At 38.0% G+C, this 23,469-nt stretch overlaps 1 protein-coding gene across 1 annotated transcript in view; it reads left to right on the top strand.

Annotated features, from left to right (window-relative positions):
- Positions 1 to 23,469, top strand: part of PTH2R (parathyroid hormone 2 receptor) — a 50,906-nt gene that overhangs the window by 13,353 nt on the left and 14,084 nt on the right. Inside the window, exons 4-6 of the mRNA XM_042997538.1 lie at positions 803 to 956; positions 9,283 to 9,343; positions 17,449 to 17,515. Of these exons, the coding sequence (XP_042853472.1) occupies positions 803 to 956; positions 9,283 to 9,343; positions 17,449 to 17,515 (282 nt within the window). The remainder of the gene's footprint in view (positions 1 to 802; positions 957 to 9,282; positions 9,344 to 17,448; positions 17,516 to 23,469) is intronic.

The following is a 23,469-nucleotide window of genomic DNA, read 5'->3' on the forward strand; positions in this document are numbered from 1 at the left end:
GACTCAAAGACTTGTTCAAATATAAGGCGACAGAGTACTTGATTCTGTTCTCAAATGTCCTGGGATTATTTAGTGACCAGAATCACACAATATATCACACAATAATTCAGTTAATTAGATCACAGATGCAATATATCTGGAAATCAAGGATACTAGTTTATATGCCTTGATGGTATGAATTGATACCTTTTCAGTATCTTTGGCCTTTGCCCTGTAACTTTGTAGGTCCTCCTGATTCTGATTCTGGGCTGGCTTTGTGACTTGTTTTATCCAATAGGATGAAGTAGACATGGTAGTGTGACAGTCAAGGGTAGAGCTCTGTGAGTGAGCCCAGCCAAGATTAGCTGAACCTGGCCCAGATCAGCAGAATCACGTAGTCAGTCCATAGAATCATAAGATGTATTAAATGTTTATTGTTTTAGCCATTGACTTCTGGGGCATAAAAAAGACAAGAATAAAATAAACTTATGGCAGAATAATGGCTAATATTTCTTCTTTATGCTCTTCTGTACTTTCCTAATTTTTTCTGATGATTAAGTCTTATTTTGATAAACAGGAGAAATTAAGGAAAAGTGATTTTTTGGTAACTTCTAATCTTATTTTAAAAAAATAGAATCAAGCCCATAGTCTTAGAGATGCGGTCTTAAAATAACTTTGTTCTCTCTTCCAGCAGTCTTGGCTTTCCTAGACACAGGAAATAGATTATAAAAAAGAAATGGAGAACTGCTTTTTGGTGGTCTGATATTGCATCTAGCACAGTTTAGGGTTCTAATATGATACAATTCTGGTTTATTTGTAACAGATTGGGTGCAAGATTGCTGTTGTGATGTTTATTTACTTCTTGGCTACAAATTACTATTGGATCTTGGTGGAAGGTCTCTACCTGCATAGTCTAATCTTTGTGGCATTCTTTTCGGACACCAAATACCTGTGGGGCTTCACCTTGATAGGCTGGGGTAAGGTATTTATGTCTCCTTTCCCTTTAAACTGGATTGTAGATTTGAGGACTTTCTGTTAAGCCTATCCTTAGCATACTTTCAGCCATTTTCCTGAAATCTCTCCCCATTTTATCTTTATACCTCCTTTTTTCTCTTCCATTGTTCATTGGGGAAAGTTATTAAGATCAAGTCTGTAAGCCCCTCAGTGGTAAGAAACTTTTCGTGTTTAACTTATGGTTGGTGTTCTTAGGCCAGATTCTTGAGAGAATTCTTTGGCAGGAATATAAAAGACCACATTGTTAGCCATAGACATTTAGAACTGCTATGCTAATGTCTTATGTCAATGTCCTGATTTAGCAATGATTTCATTCTAAATATTTTGATTTTTAAATTTCAAAGCTGTACTGATACATCATTGGTAAGTTGGTGAGAATTCCAGGAAGGAATTTATGAGATTGCATCTCCATTGCATTTAATGATACGAATTACAAGCTAATTATGTGGACTTATCATGTCTTTTGGAAAAAAATATTCAAATTACTTTATGCATATGTAATTAAAAAAAAGGATAATCAGCTCACATTCCAAAAATGCCTTATAAGTACTAGACTGGACTAGGCACTAACTCAACATAACATGGGGAAAAGGATGTTGCTTTTTTGTCCAAATTTAAGAGAACTTAAAACTCTTATGTGGCTGCAATTAAGAAACCTCATGATCAACAATTGCAGATCTCAATTGTTATTTTATTTTATTTTATTTTTTTAAAGCTTATTTATTTTGAGAGAGAGAACACACACACACACACACACACACACACACACACACACACACACAAAGAGAGTGGGGGAGGGGCATAGATAGAGGGAGAGAGAATCCCAAGCAGGCTCCTCACTGTTAGTGCAGAGCCCTATGTGGGGCTTGAACTCACAAACCGTGAGATCATGACCGGAGCCGAAATCAAGAGTTGGACGCTTAATCGACTGAACCACCCAGGCATCCTTCAATTGCTGTTTTAATATTCAGATTATGAGGTGCTTGGCATTGGAAAAAAATTAACTAGGTGGTTCAAGATTAATTTGAAGGGCTTTTTTTTTTCCCTCCTGCAAAATAAGAATATTTCTTTGCTTGTTTTGCCTTAATATTGTTTTAACATTTGAAAATGTGAAGTAAGGAATATTGAATGTCCTGCTAGTTAAGGAATAAGATTTAAGAAAGCAAAGGGTCTATTTACTATAAAATTTCATTTATTATGAAATGATTGTTGTGAATAGTTTTATTTCTGAAGGCAGCTTGTCTGTTTTAAAGCTCTCCCTTTGACTAGCAGTTACTAAAAAAAAAAAAAAAGATGTATTTTATTTTTTTAGAGTACTTTGGAAATTTCCTCAATAGTGTTTGGCAGTTTGCCTTCAAATCAAAATTACATCTGTGTACGTACATAATTACTAGAAGTTGGTAAAGGTGTTGTTAGAAAACATTTGTCTGAGTTACATTTTATATTTTGGATTTCAACACCACTGGTCACACATAATAAATTCTTTTTTCTCTGTTTACTTATTGGTTTGATGGTTAACTCCCCCGTTAACTCTTATTTGGTCAGGGGCACCTAGGTGGCTCAGTTGGTTAAGCCTCCAACTATGGCTCAGATCAAGATCTTGCAGTTTGTAAATTTGAGCCCCGTGTCGGGCTCTGTGCTGACAGCTCATAGCCTGGAGACTGCTTGGGATTCTGTGTCTCCTTCTGTGCCCCTTTCCCTCTCACTCATGCTCTTTGTCTCTGTCTCTGTCTCTCTCCAAAATAAATAAACATTAAAAAAATTTTAAAAAACAGAATTTTAAAAAACAGTCCAGTGAGCTTCCATGCAAGTATGAATTTCATACCTTCCTTTACAACTCTTATTCAATTGTCCACAAGAACTTTGACATTGGAATTATAACTACAGTAGAGAAGCATCATTACTTGAAAACTTTTTATCAAATGGTTTAAGAACAAACATGAAATCAAGTAGGCTTCACATGGAAACTTTCTTTGAAAAGCATTTTACATGGATATGTCATGTGCACTTAACCACAGTCTGAGACACTAACAACCAATCGTTATAGAATTACAGTTCTCCACTTAGTCTACCTTCTGACTCTCTTTGCAACTCCATTTAAAAAAATGCTCTAACCCTCAAAATGCTCTCCTCATTGTCACTCGTCTTGCTTATTCAATAATATATAATAAAAAATGCTCTAGTCTAGGGCATATATAATTATAGGTGTATATTTTTAAGAATCTCTCTCCAATACTTAAATGCAGTTACCATTTAATGAAGTAAATGACTAAGACCATTTAAGTAATAGACTATTTTTCCCTTAGCCCTGACAGTCTGATTGGAAAATATCATTTTTATTTCTGACTCATTTTTCTAAATTCCTATAAGAAAAACAATGATCAACAACATTATAGCTGCTTTGCAGGATCCTTGGCTGGAAATAGTTTAGAGTGAATCCAATTTTGTGCTTTCTTCCAATGATGTGACTTATGAGCTTCATTAGAGAAGAGAACTTGCTTGGATTCCTATGTTACTCATTGGACCCAGTCATTATAACTTTAAGCTCTCTTCGGCTAAATAAATACTCAGAACACTATTGCTCACATTATGGTGATGTGTGCAGCTTTATCATTTACATTGATTTTGCTGATTCTTAAGAATAAATTGGAAAGGAAGGAAATTACAGTCTAAAGAAGAAGAGATGCCATATCTGACCTTTAGTAAATTGAAGGCAAATGTTTAAAATAACTGTGTTTTACATCTTCATCACAAAACAAGATGTATACCAAGGAGTAAAGGCAAATTCTGATGATGACTATATTTCTTTTCTTTCAACCAACCACATTTGTAATTTTTCCTATTTCTGCTTCAGTTTTCTCAAAAACTGGGTGCTTTATTCTTGGTTCCATTTTGTTCTTTCATGCATGCATTATTTTTCTATATATTTAATTCTATATTGAAAAGGTATCAGTCTTATTCATTCATCCTTATTGAATGTAGTCATTTACTTCTATAGTAGCAACCATTCTTTTTTTAAAATTTTTTTAATGTTTATTTATTTTTGAGAGAAAGAGACAGAGCATGAGGGGGAGAGGGACCGAGAGAGAGGGAGACACAGAATTGGAAGCAGGCTCCAGGTTCTGAGCTGTCAGCACAGAGCCCGATGTGGGGCTCGAACTCACGAACGTGAGATCATGACCTGAGCTGAAGTCAGACACTAAACTGACTGAGCCACCCAGGTGCCCCTAGTAGCAACCATTCTTAATTTTCAACTGTTAGATAAGGTGCCAGGATGTACATATTATCATATAAGATCACCTATCCTGGTTCTACCAATTAGTCATGTCTCTTTTGCCAAGCTTTTGTGTAGAATATTTTCATATTCTGTATTCTCTGAAAATAATCAGGAGAATAGTCTGTATAAGCTGATGTCAATCCAGCAAATATTTTTTGATTATCCAGTTGGCAGTAAATATAATTGAAATACAGAGATATGTTGTAAAGACTACACAAGAAACATGCAGTCTGACCAGTAGGTCATTTTGTTTTGTGTTTGCCGGTTCTGATCAGATGTATTATATTCAAAATATTTGATCTATAAGACCTGTTCTCCACAAAAATTATTTTTGATAGTCAAATGATACCTTTACACAATTAAAAATCTAGAAAAGCCATTTCTCCCATCCTTCATGATTTTTAATTCCCTTATTATTTCTACTGAAGATTGTCTTAAAATTACATTTAACAGAGTCAATAAAAGATCTATATTTTAGCCTTACCTTATGTAAGATACAGAACAAGGTTTTCAGATGTAATTTGAAGTTTTACTACTAACCATTTAAAATTACAGGGGCGCCTGGGTGGCTCAGTTGGTTAAGCTTCCGACTTCAGCTCAGTTCACAATCTCATGGTTTGTGAGTTCAAGCCCCACGTCGGGCTCTGTACTGGCAGCTTAGAGTCTGGAGCCTGCTTCGGATTCTATGTCTCCCTCTCTCTGTCTCTGCTCCTCCCTGGCGCTCCCTCTCTCTCTCTCTCTCTCTCAGAAATGAGTAAACATTAAAAAAATTAAAATTATGTGGATGATTACCTCTTTAAAAGAAAACAAATTATAGTCAAGTTTAGATTTCCGTATGTAGCGATTATGTAGGTTTATCTCAGTGGGTTCATCTGGTTTTAAGATTTCACCTCATCTCCACCAGTTCGATCTACAGTTTCTGCCCACTGGCAATATTTAATTCAGTAAGCATATTTTCTTTTTTATTGTAACTCTTTTATTTCAGACTGTCCTTTCCTGCAGTACATTACTGCATTTTTTGGATTATAATAAAATATATTTTTATATATATTTAGTAATAATATATATATATTTTAATTTTGTTTAAATGTTTTTATTTATTTTTGAGAGAGAGAGAGAGATAGAGCATGAGCAGGGGAAGGGCAGAGAGAGAGGGAGACACAGAATCTGAAGCAGGCTCCAGGCTCTGAGCTGTCACCACAGAGCCTGACATGGGGCTCGAACTCACGATCTGTGAGATCATGACCTTAGGTGAAGTTGGACGCTTCACCGACTGAGCCACCCAGGCGCCCCAATAATAAAATATACTTAAAAAAAATTCTTCTGTTTCCTGTAGCAATTCCATCTCAGGAGGAGGTAGCTCTTCTAAAGTTTCAGAAGTAGACACTCTTCCTTGTAACAATGGAAGACTTTCAAAGGTTTTGCAATTTTCCTGACAAAAAGATGTGCTCGTTCAGTATTGGCTTCAAATCTCCTCAGAGTTGAGAACGATTCTGCAAAAATCATAATGGAGCCACTTCTAAGTTCCTTAAAGAGATAGATAGGCAATGGAAATGGAATTCCAGCATTCTGTGGTGGGTAGAGTGGGAACTGGAGGTATAGCCTGGAACTTCATGTCTGAGCAGTCAATATGTTGACTAGATTCCCTGGGGAATCAAGATTTCTGGTAATTAAGATATTGTGTGTCTGTAGCTAATCCAGGAATCCCATGTCACGATGGGTCTCTAATTTTCAGAACTAACTTTACACTTCATGATCAACCTATTTTACTATTGTAAAATAGTACTGGCACCACAGGAGGAGAATAAGGATGAGGCAGGGCTTTATGAAGCCTGTGAAGTATCCAAAACGAGATGAAACTCTGTAGACCAAGACGAGAAGATCCTATTTACTGCCTTTGGCTTCAAAGCCTCCCTGTTTTATGTGTGGACTGCTGCCCAAGTTTTTATTTGAAGAAAGGTTTTAATTGCCTAAGCATTTTTGACTACTGTTAATTAGTCCCAAACTTCATTTTAGTTTTTTAATTTTTTATTTTTCTTATTATTAAATTTTTTTTAATGTTTATTTGTTTTTAAGGGACAGAGACAGAATGTGAGTGGGGGAGAGACAGAGAGAGAGGGAGACACAGAATCCAAAGCAGGCCCCAGGCTCTGATCTGTCAGCACAGAGCCTGATGCAGGGCTCGAACTCATGATCTGTGAGATCATGACCTGAGTGTAGTCTGTTGCCCAACTGACTGAGCTACCCAGGCACCCCCAAAACTTCATTTTAAAGGGGAATAGTAATGGAGCCACATGAGAACCCATGTCTATTTTTTTTTTTAAATTTTTTTATGTTTATTTATTTATTTTGAGACAGAGAGCATGAGCGGGGCAGGGGCAGAGAGAAAGGGAGGGAGAGAGAATCATAAGCAGGCTCTGCACTGTTAGCATAGAGCCCAATGCAGGGCTTGAACTCAAGAACTGTAAGCTGAACTCAGGAACCTTGAACTTGAACTCAAGAACCTGAGCTGAAATCAAGAGTCAGATACTCAACCTACTGAACCACCCAGGCACCCTCCACCCCTGTGTTTACTTATTTTTAGACCAGAGATTGCTTCCCTCTCAGAGTCACTTATTTATACTGACATTTTATGAAGATTACTCAGCTCTCAAGGTAAATGTATATATTGAGTAACATTTGAATTTACAGTAAATTTACTTAAATTGGCATTCAGACTCAAAATAACATCTAAATTTCAAGCATTTTCCTCTATACTTATGTGTTCCCAATTATGTAATGATGTGATACCAAGATTGGTAATCAAAAATCCTTAAATCCCAAAAATGGTTTCAATTCTTTTTTCCTCCATGGTTGCCTCTGTGCTAGCTTTGTGAGTGAGAGTCTTCCAAGAGGATGAGAAAAGTAATTTCATGAAGACATAGTGTCTGACAGAAGATATTTGTTATAATGATCATCTAAAGCAGATTTCCAGCTCAATCGCCCTTGATCGATGTGTATAGAACTTTATTCAGGAAATTGCTTGATTGGGAGATTGTAAAGGAAGCAAAAGATAAAGACCTGTAAATGAGAAAATGTGAAAATTCTGATCAAAGGCAGACACTTTTTTAAAATAGCCAAGGCAGCAGAACAGTAAAGAGAGCTATGTCAGGGCTCTTTGAACCACCCTAGCAGAAGGGGCCAGGCTGTCTTCATTACACAGCATCATTCTTGTTTCCTCCTCAGGGTGCTGACTGATAACTGAAGTTATGTTATTGATTTTGCATCTCCCTACAGAATATGCTTCAGAAAAATGGGAATATTGTTGATCTGTTTATTGTTTTATTTTCTGAAAGTAGAATAATCCTTGACACATACATGGGCACTTAATAAATGCTTACTGGGTGGATGGTTGGAAGGATGGTTGGATGGATGGATGGATGGATGGATGGATGGATGGATGGATAGGTAGATGAGTAGATAGATGGATGGAGAGATAGATAAAATATGTGAACTGAACCTAAGAAATAATCAGAATTGGGTAGATCTATTTTTTTTGTTTATTTATTTTTGAGAAAGAGATAGAGAGACAGAGCGTGAGCAGGGGAGGGACAGAGAGAGAGAGACGGAGACATAGAATCCCAAGCAGGCTCCAGGCTCTGAACTGTCAGCACAGAGCCTGACACAGAACTCGAACTTGCCAACCGTGAGATCATGAGCTGAGCTGAAGTTGGAAGCTTAACCGACTGAGCCACCCAGGTGGCCCCCTGGGTAGATCTATTTTGATAAAAACAATTTTCTGGAACATAGAATTTGAAATTTAGATGTTGTGTGCAAGCAATAAATAAAATTGGAATACGGAGTTATAAAATTAAATAACCACACAGGCTGCGGTGCTGAGGTTAAATTCAATGAGATGATCACCAAGGAGGCCAAAACTTTCTCTATTACAGGGCACCATCTTATTTTCACTTTTAATGGCATTTTTCTTCATCTGAACCTATTCTTTTTCACTTTTTTGCTAAAAAGGAAAATTCAAAAAATTACAAATGTGTTTTTAAAAGTAAAGAAATTAATATTGTGTTTAATAAAAATGTCCTAAGTTAGATTAAAACTTTTTTTCTCCCCTTGTAAAGTGCTTCCTAACTTCTGCAATGTTTTCATTATGCTCTGTCTTTCCTTTCTTCAAACCACTTTCATAAATTCCACAGAATGAGAAGCTGTCCATCCAACCCTTTGGTCCTGTTTTGTCATGTTCCATAAAAGTTATGGTTTGCGATTTTTTTTTGTGATGTCAGAGTCTAATCAACTATAACATGGACTGAACAGTCAGCCTTTACTGTGGGCACACTTTATACACTTGTGGAAAGTCAGTGTAATAGATTTGACATTGTAAGCTCACGAGGTGTTTATCATTTATGAAGGACACATATTTCAGCGCTCAAAGCCTCAAAGTAACATAGGGTTCACCCTTCGCTATGGTCTTAATGCATGCATATGCTTGTCTTGAGCCAACATGAACCCCCCTCAAAAGAAGAGGCTACACAGATTAAAACTTCCTAGTATAGCTTCTCTAATGGCTTGCACATTTAGAATGGCAAAGCTCTAATTTTTTACAATAATAGCCTCCCTGTAGCATCTCATGAAGTCTGTGGCTTCATTCCTCCGTGAAGGCTTGTAGCTATCAGTTTGGCAAGAATCAAAGTCCAAAGCTCCAACTGCTACCTGCTTCTGACTCCAGGAACTTCTGTCCCCTCCCCATATGGCTTGATCCTACATCCCTCAAGGGGACATTGGGCCAACCTTCAAATCTTCACACTTTCAGGGGCAAATGACAGCAATGTACCTGGCTCATTTCTCAGGGGGGTCAAGAGGAAAACTAAGAAGAATTTTGTGTTGATATACCCATATTTTTCATGTCTATTTTCCTCTCTCAACTTTTAGTAGTATATTTTTATGTGTGCTGAGTATGAGATTAAAAATTCCTTTAATCTTAAAGTAAGTATGGTCCCTGAATCCCTTTTTGATTACAGCGTTCCCGGCAGCATTTGTTGCAGCCTGGGCTGTGGCGCGAGCGACTCTGGCTGACGCAAGGTGAGTGAAAAAGAAGAGGTAAAGAGAGAGCCTAAAATTTCCTAAGACTCAGTCTTCCTGCCTGGAATTTACACTGGCTGCTGTTGTGGACCACATTTCCTTTTATGGACATCATGTAGGAAATTACCTTGGTGAAGTTATAGCCTTTGATACATTACCAGCAAGCTATCCATCCCAGAGGTCTTGGGACAGAAAGGCTCACAGACCAGATTAGGATGCTTGACCTCTCTGGTTTGTAATATCATTTTAAAACATATTGTAAGAATTCAAGGGGAAGGAGATAGGTAAGTTAACATGCTTAAGATAATGGTGCAAGCATGTGGAAGGATCGCACCACCTGAGTCATGGGATAGGCAATATTCATATCTCCTCTCTCAATCTGTCCATGTCAGCCATCCCCACTTGATGGTGTGGTTTTGAAGACCAGAGATGTGGTTGCAGCAAGGAGACCCACAGACAGAAGGTGCCCTGGGCCAATGACACACAATTGCTTTCTCGTATTGATGAGAAGAAAGTATACTTGGTCATAGTTATAGCTGGCCAGTTAGCCTGCTAAACAGCTTTGGGTTTTATTTGTGTTCCTTGGGCAAAAAATACATGGGCACGGGTTTCACCAATCAGTGGTGGAATTAAGATGTCAAGGATATTGAGCACTTCCTGTCTATCAGGGGTATTTTGTGTCTCATATATATGGTGTATCATGAATATATAGTGCCCAGTTATACTTATGTTTAACATGCATGGGCTCCACTTATTACAAACTTATCTCTATTTGATGCAAACTATGGGTTTCATCCAACCCGTTTGGGTTTTTTTGGTCTTTTATAGCATAATTAAATGTTTTCAAAAAATAAATGCACATTGGAAGTGATTCACTAGGATTACCAAGTAGCCTGGGGCTAATTTGAAGTAGCATTTTATTATTATTATTATTATTATTAATTATTATTATTATTATTATTATTATTTAATGTTTATTTGAGAGAGAGAGAGAGAGCGTGTGCGAGTGCATGAGGGAGGGGCAGAGAGAGAGGAAGACAGAGGATCTGAAGCAGGCTATGTGCTGACAGCAGTGAACTTGAACTCATGAACTATGAACTCATGAACTATGTGGAACTTGAACTCATGAACTATGAGATCGTGAGTTGAGCTGAATGAAGTCCAATGCTTAATCAACTGAGCCATGCAGGTGCCCCTGAAGTAGCATTTTAAAGTACAATGCAGTGATGGTGAATGATGGTAAAAGACCTTATTTTTAGACTTACACAGACCTGAGTTCAAATCTTGGTTTAGCTGCTGTTAGCTTCAAGACCATGGGAAACACACATGACCTCTTTGTACATCCGTTTCTTGATATAAAACAGAGATAATAATGTATACAGGACATTAATACAGACAAAACGCTTAGCACAGCCTGGTAGCTGACAGGCACTAAATGCGGACATAATGAGGAAGGGTTCAGGTGCAGGTAACTCACAGGCCTGTTCTACTACTTGTTGGTCTGTGACAACAGATGTACTACCTGGCCTCTCTCATCAATGAAGTGCAGGTAAAATGAATATTACTCTTCACGGCATTGTTGTAAGATTGAATGGGAATGTATGTAAAATACCTATGGTTTTGGAATAGAGTTTGGAATAGTAAGTACGAAATACTTATTAGCAAGTATTATTCCCTTATTTCATTAATTTATACCTATATGTAATGTCTGACCAAAAATAATGTTTTTGTTATGTTATTCCATTAGAAAGCAGGACTTATGTTTTCATTAATCCTAACTGATGGTACTTATCCTATCGAGCCAGCGGAGCCTTGATTCTGCTAAAGTTAGAGCTTAAAAATGAGGCTGGAGAAAAGATGGGGGCCACATCTTCCAGATCTTTATAGGTTACATTAGGATGGTTGTTTTCTTTTTTTTTTCCTTTCAGTGACAATGACAACAGATTTGCGTTTTATAAAGATCATTACCAGCATGAAAGGAAAAATGGGAGAAAAGTAATAATAAAGATGACAGCTAGCATTTTTTTAAAAAAATATTTACTTATTTTGAGGGGAGTGGGGAGAGGGGCAGAGAGAGAGAGGGAGAGAGAGAATCCTAAGCAGTTTCCATGTTGTTAGGGCGAGCCCAACGCAGGGCTCAATCTCACAAATCATGACATCATGACATGAGCTGAAATCAGCAGTCAGATGCTTAACTGACTGAGCCACCTAGGCACTCTAGTAGCTAGCATTTTTGAATGATACCCACATTCCAGGCACTTTCTAAGGGTTCTGTAACTATTAGTTTAATTGAACTTCATAACAACCCTGTGAGACTGAGGCCAGAATCGTTGTACCCAACATTGCACAGCCACAAGTGGTAGAGAAGGAATTTGTCTAGACAGTTGGGCTCCAGAGGCTCTCAATAAATACCATGAGCAGAGTAGATGTTTCTTTTAAGACTAGTGGTATTTTTATTTTCTGTGGGGGAGGAGTGTTGTAGAGGGATTCCTTTTACTTTATCACTGACAGCTGCTCACCCTTCAGTTGCTTCAACACCTCTGGTAATGAGGGATGCAGAGGGGACAATGCCTATTGTACCCTGGACAGGTTTTCATGCCTTCATTATATCTGCATTTTGTCCTTCTACCACTTGTAGTTCTATTCTCTAAATCAGAAATACTTCATCGCCTATGATGGACTTTTTAATAGTTCACATTTTTTGCAAGGTGTGAGCTCATGCTGGGGCATCGGTGTTGTATGTAAACATACAGAGCTATTTACTAGCACGTTTCTCTCATTCACATGATACGATTAAATCTACATTTCATGGTGTTCAGAAAGGAAAACCATAACTACAAGTAGTCTGCAACTTCAGTATGTTTGAACTCACTATTCCACCATGTAAAATCTTCCTTAACAAATTCCTGTAGCATTTTGTATGTATATTCTGTTATTTTCCCTTTCTTACATACTATCTTATTTCTCTTGATGTGCATGTATAACTGTCAGATTTGAAAAAAACACCTATGAATTACAAACGGGTAGGAGTGAATTTCTCTGTTTTATAATAGAGAACTCTTCAATCCTTGCTGATCAGTTGTTATGGATCTATTTGGCCACTTTCCTCCATTTGCTAAGTGTCTCTTGAGCAAGATAAAGTCTGACTCGATGCAAACTGTGAGTTACCAGGAGATGCATTTTCTCATCCGTTTGTTAATTGTGGCCATTTCCCTTAGCCTCAGACTTCCCATTTGTAGAATGAAAATATTCTTGGTGATGAGTAAGGTTGTGAGTCTGCAGGGGGTAGATTTGAAAATCAGATGAGAGCCCGTTTATGAAAGGGCTTTGTAAACTCCAACTTATATGCAAACATTAAATTTGCTAATAATTGAGGGTTAATGTTATCAACATTATCATTATTGCTATATGTATACGATGATACTGGAAATGTCAAAGAAAACTTACAGTGTCTGCTATTTGATTTCTTGCGGGGTGGGTTGAGTCAGTAAAGAGGTACTAAATAATGATAAATAATTTTACCCTGAGATGTGTAACCATATAACTTAGATTTGGAATTTTAGAGAAAATACATCCTAAGGTATTTTTTTTGTTCAATCCTCTCATTTGAGAGATGAATAAAATGACTCCCAGAGACATCAGGTTACATCTCCAAAACCTACGGTCAGCCTGTACCAATTTTGACTCATTCATCCGTTCAACAGATATTCCAAGCCTTGAGCATAGAAAGCAAGCAAAAATATTCACAATGCATTTTATATTGAATTAGATAATTAGTTTTCTTAGCGATCTTTTATTCTTCCTTGAAAATCATAAACTGAATCATACACCATTAACAGTCATATGTATTTTTTTTTAAGAAAAAAATTATACGTCTATTGTTTTTGAGGCAAAACATTCTTTAGGTACACAATATTTCAAAAAGTACAACTGATGCTGAATATTGCTCTGAAACAGTTGAACTAATGCCAAAAAATTAAATATAAGTTAGATCATATGACTCCTCTGTGCAAAACATTTATTCCTGCCTTACTCAGAATAAAATTTTGAATTTTATAGTGTCCTGATCTGAACGTGATAATTGGGTTAAGGGGTCATTTTATATTTATTTTGCATATAAAATAAAACTATATTATCACATACATAGCATGATTTCAAAGTTGCCTAACTTGATTTTTCATGAAATTCAGCTTGTCTCTGGATAGAAAGTTTTTGTGGGTTTTCTTGAGGGTAATCTGACCTACAGAGAGTGCTCTGCCACAAAGTTCAGCTTTGGAGCCAGCTTGGGGCATCCTCAAAGGATGAATGGGATCTCTGCTCCTGTCTCAAATATTTGAGATTCTTCTTTTTTCTAATCTGTCCTTCCAAAGCTAGAACTCTGATTTTCTCTGTAGCCTTGCCTATTAGAGGTAAGCCGACCAGACTCAGTTTTGGAAGATCCTCTAAATGCTACTGAATACACAAAGGAAGTCTTACAGTTCTAAAATTCTATCAAAAGTTATTTGGCTAAGCTAGGGTAAGAAAATTGAGTAGTTTTGATTGGACAAATGAGCTTAAAAAGTGACTATATTTGTTTCTCTTTCTTTTTACTTAATGAAAGCAACCCCCCCCCCCCCCCATTAGCTACCTTATTACCTTCTCCCTGCTCATTCAAAGGAGATGAGATGCCAACAGGAAAGGTGGGACCCAGTTGTGCAAAGGACCAAGAAAGATAGCTTCTATCATTTCGAGGAAATCTGCATGGTTCCCAGGGCTTCTGCACTTCCCCTGCTCTTGTCACATTGTGAGTTGTGGGTACAATGTGGTGTTCGGTCAGCACAACTCCCTGGATCTGTTCTGGCAGAACAGTGCCTCTCCTATTCCCGGTTCTGGCTCCAGGAAGTCCTAGTTCCTAGTTTCTAGTCAGACCCTTGTGCCTCTTGCTCACTACTCAGAACTGCATTTTTAGTTACATTCATTTCCGCATTTTTGAGAGTGTTAAAATTTAATTTGTGAAGTCTGAACAGAGGGTAGTTTCTGAGCCATGTTAACAAACACAGCATGAGCTGGGACATTGAGGAATGAATGAATGAAAAGCAAGGATTAATAGTGTTTTCTTAAAAAAAAAATCTGACATCTCAGTTGCCTTTCATATCAAAGGGTGAATTTGAAACTTTGACATTGAAAATTATCAAAGTCAAGTTTTTCCTGTTTCTAGAGGTAGCTGGTTTTGACTTAGTTCCAAATAGAAGTATTTTATAGAGCTGCAATTGTACAACTGAACTGAAGTGTGTTAGGAGACACCGTGATGAAATGTTATTGAGGCAAAGAAAGAAGATTGTGGAGATATTACCAAAAGTCAAAGCAAAAAGAAAATTTAAAGAATTCAAGAGCCTTGCAGCTAGTGAATCGGTGTTCAATTTATATTCATACAATATATGCCACTTTCCATTTAGTAGGAAGCGTTTTTCGGGTAGCATGATAGACATTCTGCACAACTCAGTCACACTTATCTTTCCTGTATGGTTGAATAACGTGAAAAATACATGCATGCAAATAATGCTAGGAAAGGCTTAATAATGTGCGAGTGCAAAATCTCCCTGTCTTTGATTTCCATGTTATTCAAACTTCAAGTCCATTGATTCTGCAGATTGCAGTGTATCAGGGTCAGGATTATACTTTCGTCTTGGGGTCTAGTTGATTCTACTGTGGTACATCTTTCTAATGGAATGCTGTGCTACTGAGCTGTCTTGGTACCGATAGGAAAAGAAATAAAAAATGTACTGTTAAAAGGAAAGAGCCAGTTGCAGAACAGAGTATACGTTGCACTTCTCGTAGGGTAGGGGAAAATAAGATATAATATTTGGATTTGTATATGCATAAGAAAACACTGGAAACATATACAATAAAGTAATAAAAGATGTGATGTATACAGAGAGAGACAGGGGCAGAGGAAAATAGGAAGATGGGAAGAACTGAGATGTCTCAATGGCTGTCTTTTCATATAGTTTGATTTTTCAAATGGGAATGTATCACCTGTATGAAAATGTTAAAATTTAAAACTATATGGTCATTACATATATACTGAAAATGTTTTACCTTCAAGGGGATAGTTGAAATTGCTTTGTATTATCCCTAACTTATTCATTAATTTAAAAGTAACTTTGTGATAAGTTTATCATCTAGAATTAAAAAATTATCCTTATATCCCTAATATTTTTTATATAATTTCATTTATTGTCCCTACAATTGATGCTAGGTTTTGTCTAAGGAGAAAGAACCCAAGAAAGAAGCTTTTAGTCATGTATCTTTAATGTATAAATACTGTTTAAAGTGCTACATTAAAGTTTCAAGCAGAACTAGTTTTTCTCAACACTGTTCCATTTATTCCAATTTCACCCAATCGCAAACCAGCCTGGGTGAGACTGAGTCAACTTACTTTCAATTCAATTCAATCCAAAAAATATTTGTCAACTACCTACATGCTCCATATTATTATAGGCACTTATACTACATCAGAAAATAAGAAAAACGTTCCCTGTTCATGTAGAAACTAAATTCTAGTTGGGATGGCAGTTGAGAAGATAAACATAACAAATAGGTAAATCATATAGTGTTTTTATTAAGTACTGCTAAAAACAAGCTTTTTACAGTCAAAGATAAAATCATGGATTTTATGCTAATGTAAAATGAGCATTGTCAAAGATCTTTTAACTCACTAATTAATGAGGGAACGAGTAAGATGTTATAACTGGTTCAAAGAAGAAATATAGGAATCACATGCTTATATTTAGCAAAATGAACACTGAAATAAATTTATAAATACATGCAAAAATTCAGTCTTCATAAGGCAATAATCAATCATATTCCACCAAACACAACTAGTTTTCATTTCTATGTATATTTTCACTTGCTTCTAGTTTTCTAATGCATATCTTTTTTTTTTTTAATTTTTTTTTTTTTGACGTTCATTTATTTTTGAGACAGAGAGAGACAGAGCATGAACAGGGGAGGAGCAGAGAGAGAGGGAGACACAGAATTTGAAACAGGCTCCAGGCTCTGAGCTGTCAGCACAGAGCCTGATGCGGGGCTTGAACTCATGGACCATGAGATCATGACCTGAGCCGAAGTCGGACGCTTAACCGACCAAGCCACCCAGGCGCCCCTCTAATGCATATCTGTCAACAAGGATCATTTGCATTACTGTCAGTTTTTTTTTAATGTTTATTTTTGAGACAGAAAGAGCATGAGCAGGGGAGAGACAGAGAGAGAGGGAGACACAGAATTCAAAGCAGGCTCCAGTCTCTGAGCTGTCAGCACAGAGCCCAACTTGGGACTCGGACTCACGAACTGCGAGAGCCGGCAACGTGAGCCGAAGTTGCATGCTTAACTGATTGAGCCACCTACTGTCAGCTTTTTATTGCATTTCGATGGATAAGAATGATTCACATTATTGTCAGTATTCTATAGCATGTGGAGTTATAACATAGAATTGTTGGAACTTTTGGAAGTGAGAAGACTTTCTCATTCCAGTGATAAGAAAATGAAGTATCAGGTGCACCACATTTATAAGACAATAATTTTCTGTGGCTCTGGAACTGTGGTTTTGACTCTTGTTGATATAAAATTAAACAGTATTTATAATGCTCCACAGTTCATCGTATGGAAACCAAGACCCATTACACATTTTTTCACTAGTTTGGGTATTTAATGAGGGGTGTGTGTGTGTGTGTGTGTGTGTGTGTGTGTGTGTGTGTGTGTATGTATGTGTGTCTACTTATCTTTCAATCAAAAGCTTGGGACCAGGTGGGGGGGGGGTGCCTGGGTGGCTCAGTTGGTTAAACATCCAACTTTGGCTCAGGTCATGATCTCACAGTTGGTGAGTTCAAGCCCCACATCAGGCTCTATGCTGATAGCTCAGAGCCTGGAGCCTGCTTCATATCTGTGTCTCCCTCTCTCTCTGCCCCTCCCCTGCTTGCATTCTGTCTCTCCCTCTCAAAAATAAATAAACATTAAAAAAAAAAAAGCTTGGGACAGGAATGTTTGGTAAAACTTAAAATGCTACTTGGTTCTCACTGCCTATTTGCTTGTCAATTTATTCATGAAAATTCTTTTTCATATCTCAGATGCTGGGAACTTAGTGCTGGAAACATCAAGTGGATTTATCAAGCTCCAATCTTAGCAGCTATCGGGGTGAGTGTAAAAAGCCTGTGTAGTAGAAAGAAAGGAATAGGATGCATAATTAAGTTGCTGCTAAAACTGAGAGAGAGTTTGTCTGTCTCTTTCTTCTACAAAGAGTGTATCTGTCTCTTTCTTCTACAAAGGTTTAGGAGACTCGCACATTACAGCAATAGCTGTTGGGAGGGTCTGGGCTAGGATCATACCAGTACTTGTGGCTGATGCTGAGATCCATGCAGAAAGCACAGACCTTGCTTTAATCAGCTAGCACATGGTTAAATTCCAGGGCTTCAAGATATCTGTGACCATTTACATGTTCAAGGAATTGGAAGGTCCTAAAACTCTTCTCTCTCTACATCTGTTATATTATAGCTCCACTTTACTGTTCTGATCACCTGGTAGTAAGTAGGTCAGGAGGAGAGGACAAATAGTGGGAGAACAGAGGAATTACTGGGAGAAAGAAAACTGATTGGATGCTTCATTATAAAGCATTGACTAAACCTCTTCCTTGGCATAATGTCTTCCAGTAGTTAAGAGGATGCTATGTGGAGACATATTCCACAGAATCCTGTCTGATATGTATTAGAAAAAGACTGGAGTAGGCAATGTGTATTGCATGGACCTTATCTGCCTATAATATTTCACGGGTGTATTATATCTGTGTTGTGAAAGAAAACAAAGTTACACTTCTTTGTGTCTGACAAAACTCACCAAAATGTTTACTCTTGACTTCCCTTGAAGGCTTTATCGCTTCTCTGTGGTTTGATGAAGAAATTATACCATCTCATGTTTTCTTGTGTTAATTCAAGATTATAAACATCTTAATACAATGACTTATGTTCCCATATTAACTGTTAAATCATTTGAAAGTAATGTAGGAGTCTAATTCTTAATGATTTTCTTTTTTTTTGTCTTTCTTTGTTCTCCAGTTTCTTACTTTTCTCATTTTGTTTTCTGTAGCACAATGCATCACCCAGTTTGTCATTATGTTGCCACACTGGATACAGAGGGACAGCTATTAATGGGACTGAGGTTTTGTAGTATTTATCCAGAGTCAGAGAAAAGCTTGTTTATCTCATAGGAAAAATGCAGAAAGAAAAATAGAAAAGATTGAAAAGGACTCTTCATTTCAAAAGCCCATTGGTGTAAGTGCTTATGGGGGAAATAAAATGTAGAACACTTTTAGAGAAGCCGGTTTGTATTCTTGCGAAAACAGCATGTTAGCAAAGTAGAACAGATTCTATGTCATAGGAGAAGCTATAAACAGACTGTGGGTAAATGAACGAATGACTTACATTTATAAACTCTTATCATTTAATTTTAATTTTAATGAAGGGCTGCTTTCTTAGTCTGGGGATAAACCACCCCATCAAACCATTTGGTGGTAAACTATATCCCTGGGGGAACATGAATGAAGTTAAAGATACAAATTAACTTTATGAAGTAGGGTCTGGTGTTTACCACTCTGATTTCCCTTTTATCTGCTAATACTCTATCCTCATCTGTGCTTCCCCACCTTTCATTTTCTTTCCTCCTAGTTCCTCCTCTACGGGGTTCACTCATCCATCACTTACCATCCTCTTTTTAAGGGGTCTTCTTACTTTTAGTGTCTTCAGTGCTTTGTACTAGAATTGTGAAATAAGAGATAATTAAACATTATATGAAAATGTAGGTGAGTTTAAGAACATCAAGTTTGAGTTTTCATTTGCTGGAAAGAAAAGACCTGTGAAAAGTCTAAGAGATTCTCGCAAAATTAATAACTGAAGCAGAGGACAGTGGAGAAAAGTAAATCATAGGACGTCTTCCATTGAAACCGTTGATTTAAAATTTTTTTAATGTTTATTTATATTTTAGAGAGAAAGAGAGAGAGAGCGCATAAGCAGGGGAGGGGCAGAGACAGAGGGAGATGCAGAATCCAAAGCAGGCTCCAGGCTGTCAGCACAGAGCCTGACCAGGGGCTCCAACTCACAAACTGTGAGATCATGACCTGATCTGGGACGCTTAACTGACTGGGACAAAGTGGGACACTTAACCAACTGAGCCACCCAGGCACCCCCAAAACCATTGATTTTTTAGCCAAAGCTTTGTGTTTTTGTGTTTGTTTGTTTGCAGATCTTAGTTACAACGTCAACATGGATGAGAAGTTTATTTGCTGAGGTTTCTAACCTGAAAAGTAAAACAGTAAAGTTAGGTGATTATGGAGGTTCTTAGAAGATTCCCCATTGGGGAAAGAGAGCTAGAAATGATGGTACACTCAATGCATTTTGAAGAAAACTTAGGGGGAAGCCACTTTCATATTCTCGAACTAAAATTATGACAGCTCCAAAGCAAGAATTCTTAAATGTTTTTCCAATGTCACAACACCCATTTATTCTCATGAATCAGAGAAGATTCAAGAGAAGCTTTCTGTTCTTTGAGCGACCATTTTGTTTTAGTATTACAATTCAGTTATCACAGTTCCCTTTAAGATCCTCTCATTTCACTGTAGAACCAGTCTGTAAGGAAAGAGGTGTGCCTGAACCTCGTCCTCATGTTCTGAGTGACAAGGCTCCCTCCTCTCAGCTCCTCAGCGTCCTGAAGCTGGGAAGCATGGCAAATAACAGCAAACACTGCACAGTGCTTACCTTGCAGTGGGCACTGTTTTAAGTGCTTTATTTACATAGATTTATCTAATCTTCTAGAAGAGGAAACTGCCCGAGGTCACACAGCTAGTAAGTGATGGAGTAAGTGGCTGGTAAGTGGGGATTCTAACTTCAGGCCCACTGTCTTTACCCAATGAACTCCTTGCACCTATAATAAAATCTAACGTTCCTGATAGTCTAGAGAAGTCCCCGGTCACTCGTGCCTGCACCATTTACATGCAGTACCTCAGCCACATTGTTTTCCTTTCAGATCCTTGAACTTGTCCACCTCTGCCTCCTCAGGGCTCTCCCACATTCTGCTCTGTACCCCTGGAAGGTGGGGATGTGCTTTCTTCCATTCCTCACTTTAAATGCCACTTCTTCATTGTGGCCTCCTTGATGCCTCCAGTCTAAATTAGGTCACACCTGTCATAACCCACAGAGCAAGGTGAGGTTTTTTTCCTTCTGAAGATCATCACAATGTGTGAAGCTCCTAATTGTTGAGCGTCCATCTTGCCCTCTAAGCTACAAGGATTATGTGATCAAGAACCATATTTTCCCTAAACTTCTATATTTCTAGTGCCTAACAGGTTTCCTGGTGCAGAGTGGCCACTCAATAAATATTTGTTGAAAAAATAAAACCGGTGTGCGAAGTAGATGCCCTGGGGAACTGGTAAGAGGCAAGAAGTGAAATGAGAGCACCAAGCAAAGTGCTGTGTAATTTACAGAACCTCTGCATTTCCTGTAACCTTTTCATTTCCAGAGAAGGTAACTAGAGTCCATGCAGATAAAGGTCACAGATAGTGTGACAAAATAAGACTAAGCACGGTTTTGACCATGTTCTTGTCACTTGCACTCCAAAACGTGTCAAGATTGTTTCTTGAATTTATGGGAAAAAGGTCTTACAATTTTTAAGGCAATATTTACAGTTTTTATATATTAACTTTGGATAAAATATTTGTTTTTCAAACTTGCATTGCATGTGGCAGGGTTTTATGTAATTAGATATGCTCCATATACGCTATCAGAAATTATTTGCCAAGAATTTTAAATATAGGTTGGATCCCTCACTTAATTCTGGCTTTGGATACTGGAATAGCAGAGATTCTATTAATTGGAATTTTGTGTATCTGGGAGTAAAATCTGGGAGTAAATGTGATCAGAAGTTCTAAGCTATATATAAAGCAAACTGAATTTAAGAGAAGATAGGAGTTTATAGAGAATAAGCATTTATAGGTTCTAACTTGAAGAAGTCATATCGAGAGAATCGAATTTTAGAGATCATCAGACTTTAGTATAAATTTAGGATGAACCACTGTATTTTGGAATCACACAATCTAAAATTATAGCACTGTTGTTGGCTTTGTTTTGTTCACAAGTGTTAAATTAACCATGTTTAAGAGAACATCAGAAAACATTAGAAAACATTCATTTTTTTGTTCTGATAATAAACATTTGCCAATATAACAATTTTTTATTCACCTGCAACACGCTGTTGATTTGAGGATGATTAAGAAAAAATTCTTCTGTATAACATCAAACTCTGAGAGGAATACTTCCTGGTCGACAGCAGAGACGGAGCGTTGTTTTGGTGCTGGGCCTTCCAGAACATCGATAGAAGGAAGAAGAGGGCACGCAGGGCAGCATGGTCTGGAAGAGGTGGTAAAGGTGAAGTTGGCGGATGTAATCCATCCTGACCAAGGGGGCCACCGCCCCCGGAGACAGGAGGACCCTACGTTCACACAGGAGGCTAAGGGGCAGACTCCTAACCCTGGAGATGCTGCGGGGCAAGTGTGCTCGTGGCAAGCTTCCAAGGCAAAGAAGGATGGGCCAGGTCAAACAAAGTCCATATTCTTCCCACATTTGCTCATTAAATACTTCGGTTTGTCTCCTTCAGGGCTGGAGAGAGTGAAGGGGAGAACGGAAGTGCACGTCAGTTGAGCAGCGCCCCCTGGCAGGGACAATCGGGACCAGGAGAAAGCACCCCTCCCCCCGCGTGTGTCCAAAGGCAGAGCTGAAAATTGCAGGGGCCCAGAGATGGGTTTATAGAGGTTTTACAACAGTGGGCTTTCCTATACATAAATTCTGACTTCTTTCTCTGAGGATGTCTTTTATGATAGACACGTAGAAGTGAACACTCTACATGAAAGGGGGATATGCTGATTTCCCAGAATATAACTAGGGCTTGGAGAGGGCATATCTCACGCAGTCTATTCATTCACTCATTTAACAAGTCCCGATTAAACACCGAGAACATTGCGGGCGCTGGGTGAGGCAATGGCCGTGATACGGTGGGGCGACAGACACCAGTTCCTCCTGAAGCTTAAGCAGAGTGGGTGAGGCAAACATTTAAACGTGACAAGTGCTGGGGTGAGGTTGGAACAGCTTCTGAGGAAAGCTGACATTGAGCCTGAAGCCTCAGAAAATGAGCTACCCTCGCGAGGGAGGGGGAGCAGAGGGAGTGAGAGAAGGATCCCGGCCAAGAGGGCTCTGGGAACAAAGTCTCGGAGATAGCCTGCGGGGCCAGAGGTTTCCAGGCTGAAGTTTTGAGTTCTTTGTTTCAATTCAACTGTGCGTCACTTTGAATCCATCTTTAAATTTTTAATTGAGAGAGAATCTAATGTGTACATTTGCATTATTTAAAAACCACATTTGCATAAAATTGATTCTATATGTGACTGGTTTTAATGCTGATGAGGGGGTCATTTTATTCACCTTCTCGGTTTTGGTTTTTTCTTTGTTTTATCTGTGCTTTGCCTGAAGTAGACCTTTAAGCAAAATTTTACAAGAGGTTCACATGAGAGATGCGAGGACTCTCTAATTTTCTCTTAGAATCGTGTCTTCATCCTCTAAAATAAAATTGAAGAATGTCACCAGGACGCTTCTTCTTGGTCTCGTTCTTTTATCATTCCATTTGCCCCACGTATAACGTCATTTTTCCGTCTACAGGCTCAGACCTTCCTTTGGCGCAGGGACTTCTCCCTCTTATATTTTTATTGGTTTGTTCAATTTATCATTATCTTTTCTGCAGAAAGAGAAATAAATCTGCATGATAACTTGCAATTCCCTGTTGTCCACACAAGCACCTCTCCCCTTATCGTGTGGGTGGGTCTCTTTGTTCTTTACCTTCCATGTGGGAAGCGTCTTCAGTGGTCTTCCACATTGCTGGATGTGTTCTCCTGCTTTGTTAGATCTGCTGTTTGCTGTTTCTAATACTGATTTTAAGACTTGATTATATCTTATTTTATTTAATTCATTTATTTAAAAATTTTTTTAATGTTTATTTTTTGAGACACACACACACACACACACACACAGTCAGGGATGAGTGGGGGAGGGACTGAGAGA

This window comes from Panthera tigris, chromosome C1 (genome assembly GCF_018350195.1).
Source record: "Panthera tigris isolate Pti1 chromosome C1, P.tigris_Pti1_mat1.1, whole genome shotgun sequence".
In the NCBI taxonomy this organism is placed as follows: Eukaryota; Metazoa; Chordata; class Mammalia; order Carnivora; family Felidae; genus Panthera; species Panthera tigris.